General features: G+C 41.6%; 1 protein-coding gene across 3 annotated transcripts in view; it reads left to right on the top strand.

Annotated features, from left to right (window-relative positions):
- Nucleotides 1-23,941, top strand: part of LOC110829690 (protein phosphatase 1 regulatory subunit 14B) — a 144,929-nt gene extending 120,988 nt beyond the window's left edge. For all 3 annotated transcript variants that reach the window (XM_022063681.2, XM_087351988.1, XM_022063680.2), the window contains exons 3-5: nucleotides 14,303-14,389; nucleotides 16,868-16,909; nucleotides 18,307-23,941. In XM_022063681.2, coding sequence (XP_021919373.1) covers nucleotides 14,303-14,389; nucleotides 16,868-16,909; nucleotides 18,307-18,348 — 171 coding nt within the window. In that variant the 3' untranslated portion in view covers nucleotides 18,349-23,941. The remainder of the gene's footprint in view (nucleotides 1-14,302; nucleotides 14,390-16,867; nucleotides 16,910-18,306) is intronic.
- Nucleotides 23,942-25,629: the final 1,688 nt, after the last annotated feature.

Genomic DNA, 25,629 nt, shown 5'->3' with positions numbered 1-25,629 from the left:
TGTTTTGTTCTGTCTCATTGTGTTGATGTATCTCATTGTTTGTTGTGTCTTATTGTTTTTGTTGTGTCCTTTTGTTTATTGTTTTGTTCTGTCTCTGTGTTGATGTATCTCATTGTTTGTTGTGTCTTATTGTTTTTGTTGTGTCCTTTTGTTTATTGTTTTGTTCTGTCTCATTGTGTTGATGTATCTCATTGTTTGTTGTGTCTTATTGTTTTTGTTGTGTCCTTTTGTTTATTGTTTTGTTCTGTCTCATTGTGTTGATGTATCTCATTGTTCTGTTGTGTCTCATTGTTTTGTATCTTATTGTAGGTCACTGCCACCGGGTATAAACCCATTTGCAGTCAATAATAAATAAATAAATAAAATGTAAGAGATACAGACCGAAACGTAAGCGATATTCGGTATACATTGTCTTCTTTGTAATTTTACCTCCCACTGTCTGATTTAGGATGGAAAATTAGTTAATTGCAGTAGACTACGATTCCGTGTGATGCCCTGAAGTGATCTTCCGAGGTAGCAACCAAACAGCGACCTCATATTGAAAGAACAAAATGCCTCGCGGTAGTACTTCGTTTTGCTTTTGTTACACGAAAGCAAATGTTAATTACGTCGCAAGTTCGCATACACAAGATTTTCCTCGGTGCCCTGAACCCATTGAAATGCAATCATCTCACTGTTTGTTGACTCAAGAGACAAGGCAATGGAGTCGCTTCCTTTGTTAATGTCAGGTTGAAACTACACTATACACGGGGGCCACAGATACCTCTTACGATGCACTAGACCCGTATCTGGTGGTAATCGATCATGCATTGTATGCGGGACTATCGCTGCTTTACGGGAATTTATTCTGGAGTAAACAGAAGACGTCAGAGCCACGGTGGTCTAGCGGTTAGAACGCTGGCCTTGTAATCCTGGGGGTCTCGGGTTCGATTCCCGGCGGTGCCCGAATTTATAACTTGTGTTGGGCAAGGCCGTGGTCTAGGCAACACGGAGTTTTCCTCCGTGGCATCCCAACAATTACTCCATTCACACACAGAAGAAGGCAATGGCAAACCACTTCTGTATCATCTGCCAAGAACGTATATGAACAGGTCCCAGTCCGAGAAAAGAATGGAAGGATCCTGTTCATATGGACCTGTCGTCAGACAGAACACCAAATAAATAAATAAACAGAAGCTGCCGTGAACCGCGCGTGCAGTTTAGAGGCCAAGGTTGTAACTGAATTGACAGTGGAATAATGCGTACCGCGTAGAGACAAACTTCCGATCGATGTGTTGAGATGATGACGTCGAATGTTCAGAAATAACTTAACATTGGAGTCACACTTAGATTTTAATGCACAAAGAACAGTTTCGTAACTTTGTCGTATTTTGCTATTCTCGTACTAGCTTAATTTTGTTTTTTATTAATGTACAATGATTACATTATCAATCTTACAAAACAAATTATTTCAGCGGTATGTTATCAGACTTCCCTACCTTCAATGGCCTCGACTGACTCAGGATAACTTCGGAGGACGTTGATTCCTATTCGAAAGTTATTCTCTCTGAGTCCCTTTATACGCTCCTTAAGTTTCGCCCTAACATTTCGAATCACCCTGTATATCTGTTTTGGATGATAACTAAACATACGCGGGCCGCGCAGAACACGTCAGCGGACTGTGGGTTGAGAACCCCCGTATTAGTGCTTCTTCTTATGCGTAATCTGATGTATAATTCATAATCATCTTATTATTGTACCTAATTTTGTACTGCGTCATAAAATGACTTGATAAACAGCGAAGAAATGATTTTGTTGATGGCATGTTAATGTCAGGAGAATTCAGAATAGTTTTGTCGTACTTACGCAGCCATTTTGAATTCTATACGTGACGTTATACTGTCTGAAGTGGTTGAAATTGAATAATTTGACCAGCTGAGAAATTTTAGATGTCTAGTTTGTAAAGAGAACCTTCTTCTCCTGCCCCCGTAGTACGTGTTAAGAAAAATTATAGAGTTTAACCACGTGGCGTAGGCGCGTACAATTAACGATGCATTTGGTATGTCCCATTTGCTTATCTGCTCAGTATTAATGTCTGTAATTTTATGGGGAGAGATTTGTTTAGTCGAATCTAAGAAAACGTTTTACTGTAGAATTTCAATGTCAGATTTGGCGTAGATCTCTTCAGTAGTTTCAGGTATACGTCATAAAGACGGACATACTAGATTTATCAGTTTCGTTTTATTTAACGAATTTTGTGAAAGAAACTCGTTAAATTATGAGCTGTTTTTAATACGTAAGAATGTTTCGTGATCATTTGTTTTTACGGATATAAAAAAACGCTTACTAAATCTTAGGAAGATGGATGTCTTCTGTGTTCGCCCTGATGATGGAGGCATTAAGGACCTCTGAAACCAGACAATCCTACATATCGAATGTCCGTCCGCTAGGAAAAGGCAGTGACCGGCTAAAAACTATGCAGACTCAATGCCGTAAGTAATTTCTGTGGAGTCACGTGGTAACGTCTGATTACAGATTTGTTTAGCGTTCGCCGCGGTTTCTCTGTAGTTGTCGTGTGAGAATGAAGAGCGGATTTTCGTGAATCTCGCTGTAGGTGATCATTCGCAGTTTTTTATTTTTCTTAATATGTGTGTTTGCCAAAAGACTGGAATAGTTTTCGCAGCAAGAGGCATTTTCCATGCTGCAACAGAAGTAATTTTAGAAATTTCTGTTTCACCGCACCTCAATGTCGCGAAAGTGATTTTTACTCTCTCTACGACAGAGACAATAAATACACATTACGAGGTGCGATCGGAAAGTTTCAAGACTGCGCGTATAAAAACCCGTACACTTATCTCAGGTATTAAATTCATCCATCACCCTTGAAGTAGTTCCCCTGGGAGTGAACACAACGATCCCAGCTCCGCTGCCAAGCCTGGAAGCATCCCTGGAAATCTTTCTTTGTCAGCCTCTCAAGCACCATCTGCGAGTCTGCCTGAATCTCTTCTATCGTCTCAAATCTCCTTCCCTTTAGCTGAATTTTCATCTTTGGGAAGAGGAAGAAGTCACACGGAGCTTAGAAAGGAAGTTGGGGTCGGTTCTTGCAAGATCTTTGAGCTCCTGACAAACGAGAAGTCGATTCTGCTTCTGGTCCTCAGACAGGATGCGTCGCATGTGGAGTTCTTCCTTTAGAATCAGCTGACAGGTCCCATAGCCTATCCCAACAATGTCGCACAAGTCGTTGATGGTACGACGTCGATCTTCGTAACATTTTCGGGCGTTGTGCTCGAAGATGGTCGTCCAGAACGCTCGTCATCATCGACAGAGGTTCGGCCATTTTTAAAACGTGAATGCCACACAAAAGTTTGTGCACGACCCATTGCGGACTCCCCAAATGCTTGCTTTAGCATTTCATAGGTTTCCGTAGCCGTTTTGGCGAGTCTTTGGCAAAATTTGATGCACACGCCATTCCGAAATCGCAGGAGGGTCGGTGTAATGCACTAGCAAAACGCCCGTAACAAAGAAACAAATGCTAATTCGATGATGCCGGCTGGCACACTGATTCACTATGAATGTAGGCCGCACCCCCTAGCGGCAGAAGCTCGTACTACATCCGGTTCGCCCTCTATTGACACAGTCTAGAAACTTTCCGATCGCACCTCGTATGCACTAAATTAACTTTACCCCAGTTTGAATTTTTAAGCATGAAAAATTGAAACGCCTTGTAGTCTGGTATGCGTTTCAGATTGCCATGCGATCGATAAGGGATTGTGTCCTATCATATTGTTTACAAAGAACCGATATAAAGTTTTTCTTTGGGGGGGGGGGGTTATGGTGGTCGTGAGAATAGATCAAGACGAATTGAGATCGTTCGAGATTGTGAAGATTGTCCTAGTTCATTCAGAGCCCACTTGGTGCATTGTGGCGTGGACGTTGAAGTGAGTTTTTAATATGGAGGAAGATAGGTGAAAGGAGGGCATGGAGGTTTTCCCCTATGTCCAACTCAGAAAACGTCGACAAAAGAACGGCGTTTTTAAGTGGAGCGAAAGCAAGGCGTGGTGACCGGTTGACCGCGATGATTGCTGGGAGAGGTTAGGTAATTTGTAGTTTGCTTTGGCACTAATGCGAGGGCGATGTTAGAGGGAGAATACGGTAAATTTAATCGGTCTGAGATTAAGCTATTTCCTGAGGCGTTTGCCTGTTTTGCACGGGATGGAAGTTAATGATTTATGGTTTGAAGATGGCTGTCTTCTGGGTTGTTAGGCCCTGTAGGACCTCTGAAACGTCGGTAAACTCCTACCAGGCTACACGGCGCAACAACCCAGGAGACAGAAATCTTCATACTCTGATGATGGAGGCAGTATGACCTCTGAAACGTTGGTTAACATCGACCAGACTACACGGCGCAACAACCCAGAAGACAGAAATCTTCATACTCATCGCCCTGATGACGGAGGCAGTATGACCTCTGAAACGTCGGTAAACTCCTACCAGACCACACTTCGCAACAACCCAGAAGACAGAAATCTTCATACTCACCGCCCTGATGATGGAGGCAGTATGACCTCTGAAACGTCGGTAAACTCCTACCAGACCACACTTCGCAACAACCCAGAAGACAGAAATCTTCATACTCATCGCCCTGATGACGGAGGCAGTATGACCTCTGAAACGTCGGTAAACTCCTACCAGACCACACTTCGCAACAACCCAGAAGACAGAAATCTTCATACTCACCGCCCTGATGATGGAGGCAGTATGACCTCTGAAACGTCGGTAAACTCCTACCAGACCACACTTCGCAACAACCCAGAAGACAGAAATCTTCATACTCACCGCCCTGATGATGGAGGCAGTATGACCTCTGAAACGTCGGTAAACTCCTACCAGACTACACAGCTCAACAACCCAGAAGACAGAAATCTTCCGATTCACCTCCGTGAAATCGTCAAATCCTTCGATTTATAGTTTGTTTACGTGGATAAACGACCTTGAAGGTGAGACTTCTGAGGCCACGAAAATGGCTTGGAAAAGTATCCGTTGGACCATAGGTACGCCGTCCTTCCAGTCTGTGGGGAGTGCGGGGAAGAATGCAGGAACGTACGCATAAATTTAAAAATTTGGACCACTTTTAATTTTTCACTGAAATTCAGATGGCTTGGAAGACCTGGGTGTACGTGGGAGGACAGTATTCGAACGGATCTCGTGGAAATTGATTGGATTCATCTGCCTCAGGATTGAGACAGATGGCGGGCTCTTTGGACTCTGTAACGAACTGTTTTGTGAAGCTGTGTTCTGCCTCTCATCTTCTGATTGACATGTAACTTATCTAGAATAGAAAGGCGAACGTGGCGCCGATGATTATTGGTGCAACTGGAAGCTTATCGCAGTCATTTCAAACGTATTTAAATGAAATTCTGACTGCGTTGAACTACAGAAGTCGGCCATTCTAGAAGATCCCACATCTTGAGGAGGATTCTAACGTAACACATTATTTTCAGATGCAATTTCTACGGGGTTAATATGCAGTGACGCTTATGGACGGATATCGGGTGTCATCGCATGACGATGGTGGTCATGATAATCATTGTAATCTGTGATTGGTTTACTGTTTCGATGTGTCCGACTGGCGTTCATTAATTTCCTTATTCGAGGTCGGAATTATGTTTTATTAGTTTCTTTAGAAGCCGCCACGGTGGTCCAGCGGTTAGAACGCTGGCCTTGTAATCCTGGGGTCTCGGGTTCGATTCCCGGCGGTGCCCGAATTTATAACTTGTGTTGGGCAAGGCCGTGGTCTAGGCTACACGGAGTTTTCCTCCGTGGCATCCCAACAATTACTCCATTCACACACAGAAGAAGGCAATGGCAAACCACTTCTGGATCATCTGCCAAGAACGTACATGAACAGGTCCCAGTCCGAGAAAAGGATGGAAGGATCCTGTTCATATGGACCTGTCGTCAGACAGAACACTAAATAATAATAAGATGAGGTGGTCTAGCGGTCAGAACGCTGGCCTTGTAATCCTGGGGTCTCGGGTTCAATTCCCGGCAGTGCCCGAATTTATAACTTGTGTTGGGCAAGGCCGTGGTCTAGGCAACACGGAGTTTTCCTCCGTGGCATCCCAACAATTACTCCATTCACACACAGAAGAAGGCAATGGCAAACCACTTCTGGATCATCTGCCAAGAACGTATATGAACAGGTCCCAGTCCGAGAAAAGGATGGAAGGATCCTGTTCATATGGACCTGTCGTCAGACAGAACACTAAATAATAATAAGATGAGGTGGTCTAGCGGTCAGAACGCTGGCCTTGTAATCCTGGGGTCTCGGGTTCAATTCCCGGCAGTGCCCGAATTTATAACTTGTGTTGGGCAAGGCCGTGGTCTAGGCAACACGGAGTTTTCCTCCGTGGCATCCCAACAATTACTCCATTCACACACAGAAGAAGGCAATGGCAAACCACTTCTGGATCATCTGCCAAGAACGTATATGAACAGGTCCCAGTCCGAGAAAAGGATGGAAGGATCCTGTTCATATGGACCTGTCGTCAGACAGAACACTAAATAATAATAAGATGAGGTGGTCAAGCGGTCAGAACGCTGGCCTTGTAATCCTGGGGTCTCGGGTTCAATTCCCGGCAGTGCCCGAATTTATAACTTGTGTTGGGCAAGGCCGTGGTCTAGGCAACACGGAGTTTTCCTCCGTGGCATCCCAACAATTACTCCATTCACACACAGAAGAAGGCAATGGCAAACCACTTCTGGATCATCTGCCAAGAACGTATATGAACAGGTCCCAGTCCGAGAAAAGGATGGAAGGATCCTGTTCATATGGACCTGTCGTCAGACAGAACACTAAATAATAATAAGATGAGGTGGTCTAGCGGTCAGAACGCTGGCCTTGTAATCCTGGGGTCTCGGGTTCGATGCCTGGCGGTGCCCGAATTTATAACTTGTGTTGGGCAAGGCCGTGGTCTAGGCAACACGGAGTTTTCCTCCGTGGCATCCCAACAATTATTCCATTCACACACAGAAGAAGGCAATGGCAAACCACTTCTGGATCATCTGCCAAGAACGTATATGAACAGGTCCCAGTCCGAGAAAAGGATGGAAGGATCCTGTTCATATGGACCTGTCGTCAGACAGAACACTAAATAAATAGTTTCTTTAGTCGACGAGGCGTCTTAAAACTGGGACTTTTTTTTTCTTTCAATTTCAGAAAACCCGTTCGCAGTTTATGGATTATTCCACTCATACTCGAGCAAAGTGTTGCAACGAAGATTCTAAATTTAGCTTCATCCAATTATCATCGTCAGCGCCTTCAAGTGTTGACGTATTCGATTATCAGTGACGAAGGATATGATTTTCTGACCCAATTACTACTTACGTACACTGCACGTCGGACCCTGGTAATCGATTTGTCTGCTCTGACTGAGGTATTTCCATGGTTACAGCGGGTACCACGCAGGCCGTTTCGACGTAGCTCACTTCCCAGAAACATGGCTACTAAATATCGTTTATTTATGCTTTTATGAGGCGGGGAAGACGGGGTCGTGTTTGTGGGATGAAATCCATTCTAAAAATATAGTTTGAGGTGTGTCCCCCACAGTTTAGAGTTCAGACTCGTTGTATATGTTGGGACCAATCCTTCCTTCCGCCGAAGGATAAATGTGAATCCAAGTTCTTTCTCGGGCATCTGTTTGAACACCAGCAGCGAAAACCTAACAAGGACGACTTTTTATTCTTCATTTCGTAGAAAAGTATTAATTTATGTTATGCCTTCGTGTTTGAAGTAACTTCATCCTGGATATGGAGGCGATACCCGACGATGAAGCCCGAAATCTCTGAGTAGGTGCCTCCGCCAGACACTTCTGGTTTATAACAAATTAAATTTCTTTTGTAAGATTTGAGGTTTTCACGGCGGTGAAGATTCCTGTCTTCTGGGTTGTTGCGCTGTGTTGTCCGGTAGATGGTTACCAACGTTTCGGAGGTCATACTGCCTCCATCATCAGGGCGATGAATATGAAGATTTCTGTCTTCTGGGTTATTGCGCTGTGTAGTCCGGTAGATGGTTACCAACGTTTCGGAGGTCATACTGCCTCCGTCATCAGGGCGATGAATATGAAGATTTCTGTCTTCTGGGTTATTGCGCTGTGTAGTCCGGTAGATGGTTACCAACGTTTCGGAGGTCATACTGCCTCCATCATCAGGGCGATGAGTATGAAGATTTCCGTCTTCTGGGTTGTTGCGCTGTGTAGTCTGGTCGATGTTTACCAACGTTTCAGAGGTCATACTGCCTCCATCATCAGGGCGATGAGTATGAAGATTTCTGTCTTCTGGGTTGTTGCGCCGTGTAGTCTGGTCGATGTTAACCAACGTTTCAGAGGTCATGCTGCCTCCATCATCAGGGCGATGAAGATTTCTGTCTTCTGGGTTGTTGCGCTGTGTAGTCTGGTCGATGTTAACCAACGTTTCAGAGGTCATACTGCCTCCGTCATCAGGGCGATGAGTATGAAGATTTCTGTCTTCTGGGTTGTTGCGCTGTGTAGTCTGGTCGATGTTAACCAACGTTTCAGAGGTCATACTGCCTCCGTCATTAGGGAAATGAGTATGAAGATTTCTGTCTTCTGGGTTATTGCGCTGTGTAGTCTGGTCGATGTTAACCAACGTTTCAGAGGTCATACTGCCTCCGTCATCAGGGCAATGAGTATGAAGATTTCTGTCTTCTGGGTTGTTGCGCCGTGTAGTCTGGTCGATGTTAACCAACGTTTCAGAGGTCATACTGCCTCCGTCATTAGGGAAATGAGTATGAAGATTTCTGTCTTCTGGGTTATTGCGCTGTGTAGTCTGGTCGATGTTAACCAACGTTTCAGAGGTCATACTGCCTCCGTCATCAGGGCAATGAGTATGAAGATTTCTGTCTTCTGGGTTGTTGCGCCGTGTAGTCTGGTCGATGTTAACCAACGTTTCAGAGGTCATGCTGCCTCCATCATCAGGGCGATGAAGATTTCTGTCTTCTGGGTTGTTGCGCTGTGTAGTCTGGTCGATGTTAACCAACGTTTCAGAGGTCATACTGCCTCCATCATCAGGGCGATGAGTATGAAGATTTCCGTCTTCTGGGTTATTGCGCTGTGTAGTCTGGTCGATGTTAACCAACGTTTCAGAGGTCATACTGCCTCCATCATCAGGGCGAAATCTTAAATTACTTTTGTGTTTCCACTGAGATGACGTGTTTTGTTTGACTCCAAGGATAGGATCAGCTGTTTATGTTTTCTTGTTTATGACTTCTTAATTTTATCATACGTATTTCTTCTGATGTAACCAGTTATTTATGTTGTGCAGAAAATTGGCGTGCGCGCGACCAGTTTTTATGCCGTTCCACGAATGTGACCCGTTATTTATGTGTGAATGTGACGCGTTGTATGTGTTTGTGTATGCCCAGGGTTGCGACGCGGTATTGATGTGTTTTCGTGATTACGCCTCATGTGTCCATGGGGTGCAGTGCCAGCAAAAGTTCATGTGTTTGTATTGATATGACCTCTTACGAAAGCGTTTCTATTGACCTGACCCAAAATATGAGTTTTTTCGATCCATCGACGTGATGGGATACACACATATACAGGGTGATTCAATATTGCTTTTCGTAAATTTGGGGATGTTCTTTGTGAGCATAACGGAACGTCTATATTTTGATATATAGCCCTTTAAAATTTATGTGTGTTACAAATGTTTTGAGGCGTGTACATTTAACTTGTCCACCTTTGATATAGCTGTCCTCCGTAAATTGGTTGTCAAGGGAAGTTTTTTGTGGCGTTTGGTGTGGGGATACTCAACTATGCGACGAAAGTGTTTTCCGATCGAACCATCGTCTTTGACTCCGGAAACTGAAATATTATAAAGCAATACAGCATCGTTACTCGCTCGATTCTTTACTGTGTAACATCGCCATTTTGTACTAGAAGTCTCCGACTTTTCAAGAACACAGATATTACACAAAATTAATGATTAAGAAAATATTTATTTGGTGTGGAGATAAGCAGATAAATAAAAATGTACTTATTCATGTCTGGTCTTTTGGAAGACCTTTCAGTGTAAAACGACTGGACCTCGGCTTAATTCCGCGTTCATCTCAAGTGTGGGGTACATGCTTGGATATTCATCGTCCATGAAGTTAATTTCTCATTCTGTTGCGTGGAATCGCCCTCCTTAGTTCCATAACCAAACTGAGGTAGACATGACCTAGGGTCATACGTACTTCCTGCGCTCGTCGCAGTTAAATAATCTCCCAGCATCCGATATCATAACAGAGCACTGATGATTAGAATGTTGTTGTTGTTATTTATACTTGAGTTTCAGTAGATTTGGGCTCTACTTTTAAATGCGGAAGTATTGCGGATTCGTTCTTCAGGGTCAGATTATCGTAAGTATGGTCTAGAAATTCTCGTTATTTTACGTAACTCGTAGGTTCGATCACACACCAAAACAAAACCAACAGGTACAATTATAATTTTGAAGTTTTGGTATTTATGTTCTTAGACAGACGGGAAGACCAATTATTCTCAACAAAATGGTAGCAAACATTCCCCGAGATTAATCTAGTCTTCACTCATGCCCAAATGAAATTGTGAAAGTTTAACTATCATTACCGAATATCTGGAAGTTCTCTCTCTCTCTCTCTCTTTCTCTCTCTCTCTCTCTCTCTCTCTCTCTCTCTCTCTCTTTGCTACGTGAAGCTGAAATCGTAGTTCATAGTTTTCTAAAAATTGGTCTGTCGTATAAAAGTTCCTACAAGTTAGATCACGAAATTTAGCTAGGTCTCGTTGAGATCCGCCCGGCTTGCTGTGTATAGCGAGATACACTGAACTCCTTGACTGAAATATAATTTACAGACCTCACAAAACTGCTTTAAATTAACACAGATGTATGTATATATATATTCCAACTCAAAATTCGAGTGTATCCTTACATCTCTTCTTAATCTCCTACCTACAGGATTATGAAAATGACGGGCTGTCTCTTGAATTCGCTGATGGAGGCAGCAGGAACTCTTATCACCAGCACGACCCTCAAGAGTTTTTATTGCGTCAGATGTTCGGAAATTGTGTTCCATTTGTGGACATAGCTTTTGTATGGAGAGGATAATATCGATATGCCGACGATATATGGACTTATTACTTCTATGTTGATGGCTTTAGAGCCATATGACTGGCCTCTGTCGGCAAAAACACAGAGATGACCTTTGCACAATTTCTAATTGAACGCTTTTATTAAAACAAATTTCGGCTACGTTGACGACACTTTTTGATAACTGTGAATTGCCATAAACCCGTTTTCACTTAAATTTTCCAATTATCTAGGCCAGGACGAACTCATATAGCCGTTCAAGTTAGGTTCTGCAGACGCCAGAACCTTAACAATTTTTGCTGTTCATAAAATATGATTACGTTTATCAAACCAAGGAAACTGGTGTGTAACACAAAGGTTAGAAGTGTTTTCAAAATTTTATTCGGAACCCGGAAGGAAAGAGAGTACTTGGGAGACCTAGGCGTAGATGGAGGGTTACAAAATTAGCCTAAAGAGAGTAGGTTGACATGGTAATGAATCTTAATGTTCAAGGAATTTCTTGGCCAGATGAACGACTGTCAGATATTAAAAAGGGACTGTACTTCATGGAGTACAGACGGAAGAAGTTGAAGTTAAACAGCCATTTTGTCTTCTTCCCAGAACTCATGATATCAAAATGGAGGGCTCATTCTTAAAGCAGAAGTTTTTGTTCACGAGGGATTAAATAATGTGTGCATGCATTCGCAAGTGACCAGTCGGTTATGGTTTCAGTTTTATCTGTTGATCTTTGATGGCTGCTTTCGAAATTTATTGCCTTCCTCAAGGAAGAAAGTTGAAAGGCGAGGAAATAAACATATTAATGTATCCAGAGGCTGTTTGTAACAGTCAATGTCATGGCAGTCCACGTTCTGTGACATGGCGATTTATTACTGAAGTGTGCTCAGTTGACGCACGCTCACAGATGGCGTTGTTTCCCGTTTTTCCCACAATGCCCAGTAGCAGAGCGCCCTCCGGAGTATGTGAAGTAGTCGGCGACGATAAACGATGTCGTTCAGGTTCATTAAAACGTATCTTGACGTAAAACGAACCGAACTTTGTGACGTACTAGTTGCCTGCTGGGGTTTAGGGTTCGAATCTCAGTTGATGGCTTCTCTGAGGCTCGAAACATGTAGAATCCAAGAAAAAAAATAGAGTACTATGTTGTAATTTGATTACTTTTGTTCTGTCATGTAAGACGTTAGGTTAGGTTTGATAAGTGACGTTGCAGTTCGCGTTAAAGACGTGGTTGGTTCTGAAGATTTCTGTCTTCTGGGTTGCGCCATGTAGTAAGGTCGATGTTTACCAACGTTTCAGAGGTCATACTGCCTCCATTATCAGGGCGATGAAGATTTCTGTCTTCTGGGTTGTTGCGCTGTGTAGTCTGGTCGATGTTAACCAACGTTTCAGAGGTCATACTGCCTCCATCATCAGGGCGATGAAGATTTCTGTCTTCTGGGTTGTTGCGCCGTGTAGTCTGGTCGATGTTAACCAACGTTTCTGAGGTCATACTGCCTCCGTCATCAGGGCGATGAGTATGAAGATTTCCGCCTTCTGGGTTGTTGCGCTGTGTAGTCTGGTCGATGTTTACCAACGTTTCAGAGGTCATACTGCCTCCATCATCAGGGCGATGAGTATGAAGATTTATGTCTTCTGGGTTGTTGCGCTGTGTAGTCTGGTCGATGTTAACCAACGTTTCGAAGGTCATACTGCCTCCATCATCAGGGCGATGAGTCTGAAGATTTCCGTCTTCTGGGTTGTTGCGCTGTGTAGTCTGGTCGATGTTAAACCAACGTTTCAGAGGTCATACTGCCTCCTGTCATCAGGGCGATGAAGATTTCTGTCTTCTGGGTTGTTGCGCCGTGTAGTCTGGTAGATGTTTACCAACGTTTCTGAGGTCATACTGCCTCCATCATCAGGGCGATGAGTATGAAGATTTCCGTCTTCTGGGTTGTTGCGCTGTGTAGTCTGGTCGATGTTAAACCAACGTTTCAGAGGTCATACTGCCTCCTGTCATCAGGGCGATGAAGATTTCTGTCTTCTGGGTTGTTGCGCCGTGTAGTCTGGTCGATGTTAACCAACGTTTCAGAGGTCATACTGCCTCCATCATCAGGGCGATGAAGATTTCTGTCTTCTGGGTTGTTGCGCTGTGTAGCCTGGTCGATGTTAACCAACGTTTCAGAGGTCATACTGCCTCCGTCATCAGGGCGATGAAGATTTCTGTCTTCTGGGTTGTTGCGCTGTGTAGTCTGGTCGATGTTAACCAACGTTTCAGAGGTCATACTGCCTCCATCATCAGGGCGATGAAGATTTCTGTCTTCTGGGTTGTTGCGCTGTGTAGTCTGGTCGATGTTAACCAACGTTTCAGAGGTCATACTGCCTCCATCATCAGGGCGATGAAGATTTCTGTCTTCTGGGTTGTTGCGCTGTGTAGTCTGGTAGATGTTAACCAACGTTTCAGAGGTCATACTGCCTCCATCATCAGGGCGATGAAGATTTCTGTCTTCTGGGTTGTTGTGCTGTGTAGTCTGGTCGATGTTAACCAACGTTTCAGAGGTCATACTGCCTCCATCATCAGGGCGATGAAGATTTCTGTCTTCTGGGTTGTTGCGCTGTGTAGTCTGGTCGATGTTAACCAACGTTTCAGAGGTCATACTGCCTCCATCATCAGGGCGATGAAGATTTCTGTCTTCTGGGTTGTTGCGCTGTGTAGCCTGGTCGATGTTAACCAACGTTTCAGAGGTCATACTGCCTCCGTCATCAGGGCGATGAAGATTTCTGTCTTCTGGGTTGTTGCGCCGTGTAGTCTGGTCGATGTTAACCAACGTTTCAGAGGTCATACTGCCTCCATCATCAGGGCGATGAAGATTTCTGTCTTCTGGGTTGTTGCGCTGTGTAGCCTGGTCGATGTTAACCAACGTTTCAGAGGTCATACTGCCTCCGTCATCAGGGCGATGAAGATTTCTGTCTTCTGGGTTGTTGCGCCGTGTAGTCTGGTCGATGTTAACCAACGTTTCAGAGGTCATACTGCCTCCGTCATCAGGGCGCAACAACCCAGAAGACAGAAATCTTCATACTCATCGCCCTGATGATGGAGGCAGTATGACCTTCGAAACGTTGGTTAACATCGACCAGACTACACAGCGCAACAACCCAGAAGGCGGAAATCTTCATACTCACCGCTGTGAAAACCTCAAATTGATCGGTTGTGTTCTTGTTACAGGAGAACTCGAAGGCTCGAGAAGTGGAGGTAGACATCGATGAGCTTCTGGACATGGACAGCGATGACCAGAGAAGGCGGCATTTGCAGGTCAGACACCAATTAATATCTGTAACGTACATTGACAACTGCGTATTCTCCTGCCACATGCCCTAGCTTCATCAACTTCTCGCCCACTCGGTGACGAAGATCCAGTAATCATTCACGAACTTCCTCTTCATGACGAAAATATTGATGTTCGGTGTGCGGTAATCGGACATTTCTTCACCGACTGCTCCCGTGCGGAGGCGCGGTGGGTCGTGGCCGGTTCGGCCGTCCACGAGACCGCGATTTCACGGTCAAACGGTTAACAAATCCACCCAGGATTGATATCAGTTCTAAGCTGATTTTAAATCGAATTTAATCATGTTATCTTATTTTCAGTTAACTACTAAGAAATGCTAAATACACTCGCATATGAACAATAGAAGTGCCATAATTATGTTATCTTAATTACGCAATTTAAAATTTTATCTTTCTACAAGACAATTTATTATGTAACTTCAACATCCTGAATTCATGGTATAGGTTAAAAACGAGCGTATTTTTAAGTTAGTACGCATCCATTCCACGGTGGTCTAGCGATTAAAACACTGGCCTTGTAATCCTGGGGTCTCGGGTTCGATTCCCGGCGGTGCCCGAATTTATAACTTGTGTTGGGCAAGGCCGTGGTCTAGGCAACACGGAGTTTTCCTCCGTGGCATCCCAACAATTACTCCATTCACACACAGAAGAAGGCAATGGCAAACCACTTCTGGATCATCTGCCAAGAACGTATATGAACAGGTCCCAGTCCGAGAAAAGGATGGAAGGATCCTGTTCATATGGACCTGTCGTCAGACAGAACACTAAATAATAATAAGATGAGGTGGTCTAGCGATTAGAACGCTGGCCTTGTAATCCTGGGGGTCTCGGGTTCGATTCCCGGAGGTGCCCGAATTTATAACTTGTGTTGGGCAAGGCCGTGGTCTAGGCAACACGGAGTTTTCCTCCGTGGCATCCCAACAATTACTCCATTCACACACAGAAGAAGGCAATGGCAAACCACTTCTGGATCATCTGCCAAGAACGTATATGAACAGGTCCCAGTCCGAGAAAAGGATGGAAGGATCCTGTTCATATGGACCTGTCGTCAGACAGAACACTAAATAATAATAACGCATCCATTACACCAACGACATTGCAGCTAAAGTGTGCAACCGAACTGTAAAGGCCTTTGAAGTGTTTATTTTTGTGTTGGATTTGACGAACAGAGTTCTGTTCCCAGCGGGGGGCAAAGCTTTTCTTAACTTCGCCACCGCGTGGTGAAGAGAAGTTACGCTTTATCTCTCATCTCTCTGCAAGAGGTCTGCGTCCTCAGAGTTCGCTGCAATCTCGGGCGGTAGGCTAGCTGTGATATTGATGGACCCTCTTGCGTAAGCGGAGGGCACAAGAGCTGGTGATAGATAACACGGTGCTTACCGAAGACTGGACGAGTGTGTTCTCCTTTCTTTGTCTCCTCCTTGCAAGTGATATCTTAATTCTGATTTTTTTGGGTGTGATGCTGTACAGTATAATGGGGGGTTATCAACTTTTCGGAAGAATACACAACCTCCATCTTCAAGGTAGACGTATACCGTACAAGCCGACATAACGCAATAACTCAAAATACCAAAATCAACATTTTTTACCGACATACGTAATATTAATTTATTATTTTTATTCTTCGTAGGTTTTTAATTTTTAATTTTCCAAACATCATTAACATTTAAAGCAATTAATATGGTGAAATAAATGTACTGATGCCATGTACGAGGCGCGTCCACAAAGTAAGTTTCCCACTCGTCCCACAGCTAGTAAACCTTATATTGCGCGAAGCGACTGTGCGTACGTGATAGAGCAATGACGTAGCATGGCGCATGCACTAACGGCACTTCCCGCATTCTCACAGTAGCATCGTTGCAGCTGTTGAAGATGGAGGTTCTTATTCCAGCTCCCGCCGACTGTGAAGTGCGGTCAGTGATAACGCTAGGCCGCACACGGCTCGACGGACAGCAAGTCTCCTGCAGGAGTTCAGCTGGGAGGTGTTTAATCATTCACCCTACAGCCCGGACCTCGCTCCCAGTGATTTCCATCTTTTCCTACACCTCAAGAAATTCCTGTCCGGTCAGCGTCAGCGTTTTGAGAATGACAGAGGCGCGGAGATGGTTGTCACACAGTGGTTCCAATCCCAGGCGGCAGACTTCTACGACACAGGTATTCAAAAGTTGGTCCCACGGTATGACAAATGTCTCAATTCCGGCGGCGAATATGTTGAAAAATATCTGGACACTTGCTGTATCTGTTGCAATAAATATCTCCATGAAATTGTGTTTTGTTTCTGTAAACGGCCCCAGGGAAACTTACTTTGTGGAAGAGCCTCGTACTTCCACCTTGTTACGTAGTCATAAGCATTCTTTTGGGTATGAATGATTGCCCGGACAGGTTTTGCTGTCTTCGGTTTGTGATAATAAATAAAGTTGTGTGAAAATGTTTTTCATTTTCTTCCAGGAGCTGTTGGCAGATGCAAAGAAATCACAGCATGACGTTAAGGTATGCATTGTTAGTGCCAGGCAAAAAGAAAATACAAAATATTTACACTCTCATAATTGTAGATGTTTATTTTACGTGTGTTATAGGGGGCTAATACTTTAGTCCGTGTAGTGGTTTTAGAAAGAAAATATGAAAATAATCATGCAGTTTAGTGGTTTATTTCCACGAATAATTTTTCTCTTGTGCAGATTCCCACTACATTTGCCAGCTGTTAATTCAGTGTTTTGCAACATCGCATTTGTAATTACAAAATACGTGTCTTTAATGACGTGCTCGCACTTGTTTTCCAAATCAGCTATCGAGTGCCTATGGTAATGCTAGTACTGTGTTGTTTCCACCCCACGAAGTCACCCCATTGAAACGTTTACATTGACATGTGTATTAGCCACGGAAACGTCGAGATGTCCCTCCCGCCAGGAGACCATCAGGGACCCCGAAAGTGCCTACTGCCAGTACTCGTGCATCGTGGCGACATCTGGCTGGTGGTGGCAAGATCTGGAACTGTCCTAAGGGACAAAAAAGAACTCTGTTTAAAGTCGACTCGATCTTTTAATACTGTCTGACGGCTTCCATCGTGGTTAAAGATCAGGAAGCTGACTAGTCGGCTTCTCTTAACGTCCTGATCCAACCAAACAAGTGAATATCTTCTCTTAGCTTTCAAAAAACTCCTGTACTCTGTTCGTAGACGAGAATGGCGCTGCTGCGTAGGAGTATATATATATAGTCTGCGCAGTAGTTTTTGGCCCGTGGAATTTTAAATGGGAAGGCTAGGAGCGAGTCTCTTTTGCGATAGTATAATGCTGTGACTGAACGCTCCAACAAAAGAAATACGCTGACCGTGCCATCTCAGGTATACAGAGTAGGCCCGTCCGCCAGCTACGCTAGCTTCTCCACTACTGCGTCGACTATACGGAAGGAAGCCTGGGGACTGGTAATACTTTATGTTAAATTACGGGATTAGGTGAAGCGTGGAAGGAAATTGACAAAACACACGGAAGATTGTACAAGAAAGTACTAGGACCACGAAGATGCAGAAATGGAGATTGGAAGATACAGCAGGGATTAAAGTCGATGTGGTGGGATGTTATGTACTGGCAGTGCCTATGGACATTAAAGACGATGTTGTGAACGGGGAAAACGAGATTCAAAATCTGGCCGAAGAACATGAAAGAGGAATTATAAACTGTGGGAGTTGCATACGTTTAGCATCGTCAGCAGGAAAGGGCCACAGACAGACTAAAGAGGTTTAGTGATATTGAGTAACAAATCGATTTTCGATGATGCCTGAAAAGGTTTCATTAATATTCTACCAACAGATAGAAAGGAAATTTAGCAAGGAAGAGTGCTTTTATATTTCTGGTGTGCCCCACTAATTATTTTTCTTTTTGTTTCATTAGAAATTTGTAGAAGATCTGTTAGAGAGAGCCAAGACTCTTTGAAGAGTGCTGTGTGGTGCCATCTCTAGGGAGAAAAGGAGATCACTTCTTGGGGGAAAAAGGGTGGTGCTGATGCCAACCCTGTTGATCCATCCATCCATCCGGAGAAGTCCATATGATGCTCCAGAAACCAGTGTATGGTTTGTTAGCTAGGTCATGAAATGAGTGTTCTCATTCATTCATTCATTCATCAATCAATGATTCATCAGCAAGTTTACTACTTTATTATGAAGTTTCCATGTATGTTGTCCGCAAAGAAACCGAGGACGTCGGATGAATGTCGGTAGGCTTTCTGTTGTAGTAATAAGAAATGCATTTGTTTACTGAGTGTTTTATTATAAAGTATTTTACATTTAGTTTATGGGCAATTTACTATGAAACTTGAAATTTGTAATGAATATGACATTTCAAAGGAAATGTTATTTCAGGGCATGTAACGTTAATTGAAGGTTCAGCGTGGAATAGAATGGAAGCTCATCAGATCTATGGTGAAAGTATGTACTTTCACTAATTGAAAAGCTGAGGTAACGTAATTAATATTTGAATCTTTGTGTCCACCTTCTGTTGCGGAAAAAGAAATTTAAACAAAAAAGAGAAGAAGCCGTTATCGCTGCCATCGTAATCAACATTTGTGTTTATAATAATGAATGGATATTATTAGTATGTCGTGTGGTGTGGGTAATGTGACATGTTCATTAGCTAGTCGTAAATCACCAAGCTATAGAAATTTTTTTTATGTATTTTTAATAGTTCGTGTATTGTTAACATGGTTACATTTCTGTAATATTTCAGGGCAGTCCACTGAAGGAAAAAAAAGATACATGTGAAATTTTATTTCCTTGTAATTTTTTTATACCGTACGTAAGTTATCGAGTAAGATTTCACTTAAAGACATTTATGTCTGTTGGCAAGATGTGCAGTAGTTTCTACCTTTTGACACTCAAAACAAAAATTCATAGCAACATTTTAAAATCTGAGTAGTGAACAAGATCCTTGAAGTCTTGGTCTTCCGTAGAAACAGAACTGCCACATTAGGAAACGTAAAAATTTGTTTTAAATTTCAATGTACAGGTTCATTGCTGTTTTTAAGGTGACGCTGTTGGCATAACATTTATTTAATAATGCCAACTCCAGTGTTACATGCTAAATAAGAACATATTTTACGATTTGAGGCTTTCACGGCGGTGAGTACAAAGATGGCTGTCTTCCGGGTTGCTGCGCCATGTAGTCTGGTAGAAGTTTACCGAAGTCCTCCATCATCAGGGCGCAGCAACCCGGAAGACAGCCATCTTTAAACACTAAGAACAGGTGCATGTGGCGATATCCCACGTGAGCAAAAGTAGTGGTACCACTGTAATTTACAAAGCTTTGGTGGATGAACTGTTTTCTTGTAGGATGTTTAGGTAATAAGAATGTGAAGTTGTTTTTAATCCTGTGGAGTCCATTCTGTTGTATAAAGCATTAGAATTCATTTTATTTACCATATTTTTGATTTATTTATTCCTTATCAGTCACCATCCTCACTAGTAACAATATAACAGTTATAAGTCTGCCCTGCGTTGCGATGTTGGATTTTATGAAAGATTTGAACTTTACTATTTCAGGTTATTATACCAATTGTATAATTACTATCTTTATTATCGATGATTTTAGCTTATCACTAATGAATTTTTGTATTTTATACTTGCATCTTATTCCTATAAAAGTAACTGCCAACGTATGTTGTGTTACATATTTTAGTTTTTAATCGTATGTTTTCTTGTTTTCTATTCGTGATTTCTGTGGATTGCTATTTTTTAAGCTTGACCTCAGTTTTCAGATCATCACTTCCTCTCATCTCGGGTAGAGTATGTGCATGAATATCTAAACAGTTTCCATTCTTCAAAGGTACTAAATGTATAGGTGCGTATACTGTTTTCTAACCCCGCTGTCTGGACCATTATTTTCAAACTTACCTGCTCAGATGCATCTTGTACCTTACAATTCTGTTGTGTGTTTATTAGTTTCATATGAATTTAGGTATTCTTCCATGTTTAAAACAAACTATTATGCCCTTTGCTTCTATGTTCATTAATTAGTTGGCCTTGTTTTTTTGGATAAATAATAATTCTTTTTATTTTTATTCATTACATTTTCCTTTCTACCCGTCTGTTTTGGCTGCCATAGTTCGATCTGTTGCGTTGAAAATATGCAGTACGTATGTCGAGTCTTGTTATTGCAGATGTTTCTTACGTGTTCCTTGAATCAAATTTGCGCTGATCTGCCCGTTTGCCATAATCCAGGCGGATAATTGATATATTCCTGCGTTACTGTAACTGTATTATCTGTTTTGAAGGCTACATTTATGGTAGAGTGCTTAAACAGATTTCTGATTTTCCTGTGTAATTTCCACACCATGTAAATGTTACCCATTTCCGTTCATTAACTACTTTCTTCGTATGTCCCATTTTTTGCTGGTTTATTTTATTTGTTGTCTGCATATGTTTCTTGAATGTTTATGTTTTGCTATTACCATTACTTTATCCCGTGCTTTTGATCCGCTGTGATTCATTTTCATTGTTTTGTTTGTCTAGTCGTATACTATTCATCTTGTGTAGCCACCCGATAAATGATGTTGTCTTGCGTTTGTTAATACAATTTGAAAGGTAAGATTTGAGGTTTTCACAGCGGTGAGTATGAAGATTTCTGTCTTCTGGGTTGTGGCGCTGTGTAGTCTGGTCGATGTTAACCAACGTTTCAGAGGTCATACTGCCTCCGTCATCAGAGTATGAAGATTTCTGTCTTCTGGGTTGTGGCGCTGTGTAGTCTGGTCGATGTTAACCAATGTTTCAGAGGTCATACTCATCGCCCTGATGACGGAGGCAGTATGACCTCAGAAATGTTGGTAAACATCGACCATACTACACAGCGTAAAAACCCAGAAGACAGAAATCTTCACAATTTGAAAGATTTGCTATCACCGAGTCCATTTCAGTAGGATCTTTGTAAATATTTAGAATTAATGTGTACTGCACGTTAAGAATGTTTAAATACTGTGTGGTATCTGATTCTGTCCATCTTTATTTGGATGAAGTAACGTATTATGCTGTTTATTGAATTCACTTGCTGTTGATTTGGAATTGGTCTTCTTCTTCTTCTTCTTTAATCAAACATATCTTGTGTAGCAGATTATGTCTCCCTTTTCTATGGCATGAGTTCAATCTTAAAACCTTGCACATCGTGTAGTGTATGTGATTTCATTATTTATTCTTCTGTTTTGTATGAACATTTCAGACACAGTTCTCATTATTGGCAGTCTCGTTGTTACGTCCTCATTCGGTTTGAAGCATTTTACTCCTTACTTGAAATAATTTTGATTATTGTATGTTTTCCAAGAGCATTGTTATTTCTTACCTCATTATATGACGAAACTTATTCTTTGTTAGTGATATTGTAACCAATTTTATTGATTGTTTTACTGATGTGTTTCCACACAGATATTTAATGTCTAATATAAGAATTTCATATTCTGGAATGATTTTAAATTTCTTAAGGTTATGTGCCAGTTCCACTGAGATTATTACACATAAGAAACGAAATACAGGTTATAATAACACAATAATTAACTTGCCTGGTAGTACGTGCATTTGCGCTTGTAGTACCAGAGAAGAATTAAAATTGTATGGATGTGCACAGACACGTACTACCCGGAATTATAGGGATGGCGAGGTTAAAAGTGAAATTGAACTCCGAAAAGAATAGTTTAAAACAAGAACAGTCATTAGGGATCAGAATATAATTATCACTAAATTAGTAATTATAAGACTTGTATAATAACTTCATCCACTAATTAAGAAACTTATAAATTTAATTACTGCAACAAATAATAATGATCTATCTGATGGTAAATAAAATGAATTCGTAACATGAAGTCATGACTCAGCTGGTGAATAGCTGCAGTGCATTTATTCGTGTGCAAATAGCTCCAACAGCTGCATAAGAAGAGGCTTAAAAGAACGTATAAACTTTTATTTGCACAGGGTTTGCTATTTTTTTTTTATTGATCTGAAGGTGCATCTTAAATGTATATTCACTGTTTACACAATCTGTTAGACCTGCCAGTGATTGTATTTATTCCAGGAAGAAAGAAAGGTGTAAACGTTTCTTAATTGATAAGAGAAGCTGTACCTCCCAACCATCTTGATTTCCACTGCTGGAACTCAATTGTTACGTGCGCATGTAGTATTATGAGATGTTAGTGAACAGGACATTGCACTGTGAACTAAAAAAAAATGTTCGTACACAGGAAACAGCTTCTGTTTTGAAACATGTTGCTGTTTTATAATTTCTGAGACACAAGAGAGATACATTAACACAATATTAATAATAATTATATTCAGAATTTTTTTTAAATACATTGCACATTAAGATATGATCGCATTTCATGATCTCATGTACCATTATTTGCTCTAAAAGTTGTGTAGTTTGATCAGTTGATGAATTTCTAGTTCCTTTTTGGAAGCTATAGAATTAAGTAAGTTACTGTTAATGTGTCTCTCTTCCTTACAAAACAAGGCGTTTCATACTAAAACCACAGTAACGTATTTCATACATATTTTTCATATTTACAAATGAATTTCCAGTTTTTATAAGATTAATTAATACTGCCAGAATTGTGTATCAGTTATGCTGGGCATTGTGCAATTTGTGAGGTATATTTCATATCGAGTGTTCCTGTCTTGAGGCGACGCGTTTCCATTACGCTGGTGGCTCGAGTGGTTCAGTGGTTGTCACGTGAGACTAGTTGGTATTCAAAGGGTGCCATTCAAACCTGATTGCTACCACTAATCTCTAAAATCAGAGAAAATAAATAATTTGTCAGTGTAATGTCAACTAATAACCTGAAGAAGGGAGTAGGGCTACCTTGTGAAACATTCTAAAAAAAATATACCTTGGACAGAGGATGATGTCCAACATAATTGTGATGTAACAAATCAACCACTGTCCAAAAAGCCTTTGGATAATCAATGGAATAACATGTTTTATACATATTTTTAAACTTTTTTTGATTATGTTAAAAGAAGTCTCCAGACTTTGATGGCAGTTTGTAGTTAATCATGTTTCCATTTTTGAGTGATGACAGGAAGGTTTATCAAGTTTTCAGAGAAACTGTCCATTTCCATCTTCAGGGCAGAAGGACTATACAGTGGTCTGGCAGCAAGATGTTAAAAGAAGTTTCTAGTTTATGTAAAATTCTTTTGATTACTGCATAGGTTTCAAATGCCCTTGGCTTGATGGTATTAAACAATTTGTATGTAAAGAAAATGAATTTTTAAATAAAAAGTTTTAGTCACTCTGTTGTTAAAATGTAGCGTGAGTGGACATAGAGAGCAGTGATCTCATGATTGTCAGAAGGCATCTGTAAAGTCTGCTCAATCCCAGATGTCTCACAACTTTCTCATATGCTTTGGCAAAACTTCATCACGATTTGTCCAAATGTAATGATGCTTACCCCATTCTGTGTGCTTAAGAACAAATGTGTCCAGTTATTCATGAATGAGGAAAACATTTTTAGAATGTATAAAATTTGTGTTCTGAATTATATATAGAAAATGCACGTTGATGTTATTCATTCTGTTCGTTAACCTTTATTGTCCATGTGCCACACTATCAAACATGTTCCAGCTGGAAGTCTCTTACCATAACGTTTATTTAGAGCCATTTTGTAGCAGTTACGACACTCATTTTTTTTTTTTCACTGCCCTGTACAGTATTCCAGTATGCTTTCGACTTCATTATCAACCCTGTGAAGGTTGTCTTTATCAAAATATCAAATTCCAGCCATATATTTGTCACATTATCACTTATTCAGAGTAGTTTCAGTGGCATCTGAATGTAAGCCAACTTATTTGTTGAAAAAAAAATCATATATGCCAGATTAAATTCAGAGTATTGATGGCACTTCCTGTCGTATAAGATGTCCACCTCGAGCTGGCTCATTATGTTACAATTAGAAGGTCTACCATGTTATTTTACTTGGGACAATGCAAATTGCTGTTTTACATTGATCACTCGTGCTTCTGGATGAGGGAAAGACAAAAGTGTCCGCACGTTTCGTCCCCACTCTGCGTGACATTTTGAATGAACAATTTCTGGGGCGCTGGATTTGCCGTGGTTCAACATCATCTACCGCATTATCAGGGGACTCGTGCCTGCGCACTGCTATCGCAGGAATGATGAGTTGCGCAGAGTTGTGGAAAGCGTTCACCACCATTACCACAGGTTCTTTGGTGCAGGTCGCACAGAATATAGCGGGGAATCAGGTTGATGATGCACAGTGGCTCTCACTACATGGCGACTTCTTGGCTAATCTGTACTAAAGATGGTGAAACGTCCTGCTGGATTGGTAAAGTACCTAGGTGTCGATTGAATAAAAATTTTCTTGGATATTATCCATCGTCTAGTAAATATAAAACGTAAAACGACGTTTCGGAGATGGGACTCTATCTCCGTCTTCAGGTTCCGGAGATAGGGATTAGCTCTATCTAGTGGGCCCAACTGTGTAGGAACCTGAAGACGGAGATAGAGTCCCATCTCCGAAACGTCGTTTTACGTTTTATATTTACTAGATGATGGATAATATCCAAGAAATTTTTTATTCAATTGACTCTTCACCATCGTCAAGAAGTTTTAGATTTGATATACCTAGGTGTCATTCAGGATACTAAGCTGACTAAGCAGAATCGCAGAGAGACAAATTCAACCCACTATCCATGACTTGTTGAATTTGACTGATGAAAAATAGAACTTTCTCTATCTGTGACTTGGCTTGGAAAGACAGATTTTTTAATATCCTCTTACTTTTGTATGATAATGAGGAACGTGGGTATTTATTTAAGGTAAGATCAAGATTAATTTTCTATTGCTTTGGCACTGATGCAGGGTTTTATGATAAAATATTTTGTGATCTGCCCATGACCACATGGTGCTCCAGTCTTGTTACCATAATCAAGCATGTGGTAGTGTGTGGATATTTCCTTCAGTTCCTGCAACCATGGTTGAGGGTACAGTTCCAGTAACAGTTGCCTAATTCAACACTTTGTCAGCGTTATAATGTTTTTAAGTCTTATTAACATGCAATCAAAGTATTCCCCTGGTCTTTTGCCCTCTTCCATATTACCTTGATTGTTACAGTCTCTTTTTCCATTCAAAATGATAACATTACCTCTCAACTTTCTGTTCCCTAGTTTATGATTTACCTCTCATTTCTCTTTATGTGTTCAGTTATAGCCCAGTTTTCTGCAG

This window comes from Zootermopsis nevadensis, unplaced genomic scaffold (assembly GCF_977971745.1).
Source record: "Zootermopsis nevadensis isolate Lab colony 2312 unplaced genomic scaffold, Znev_1.0 Znev_ptg000020l, whole genome shotgun sequence".
In the NCBI taxonomy this organism is placed as follows: domain Eukaryota; kingdom Metazoa; phylum Arthropoda; class Insecta; order Blattodea; family Termopsidae; genus Zootermopsis; species Zootermopsis nevadensis.
The sequence above is the reverse complement of the archived record's forward strand: the minus strand, read 5'-3'. Positions and strand labels throughout refer to the sequence as shown.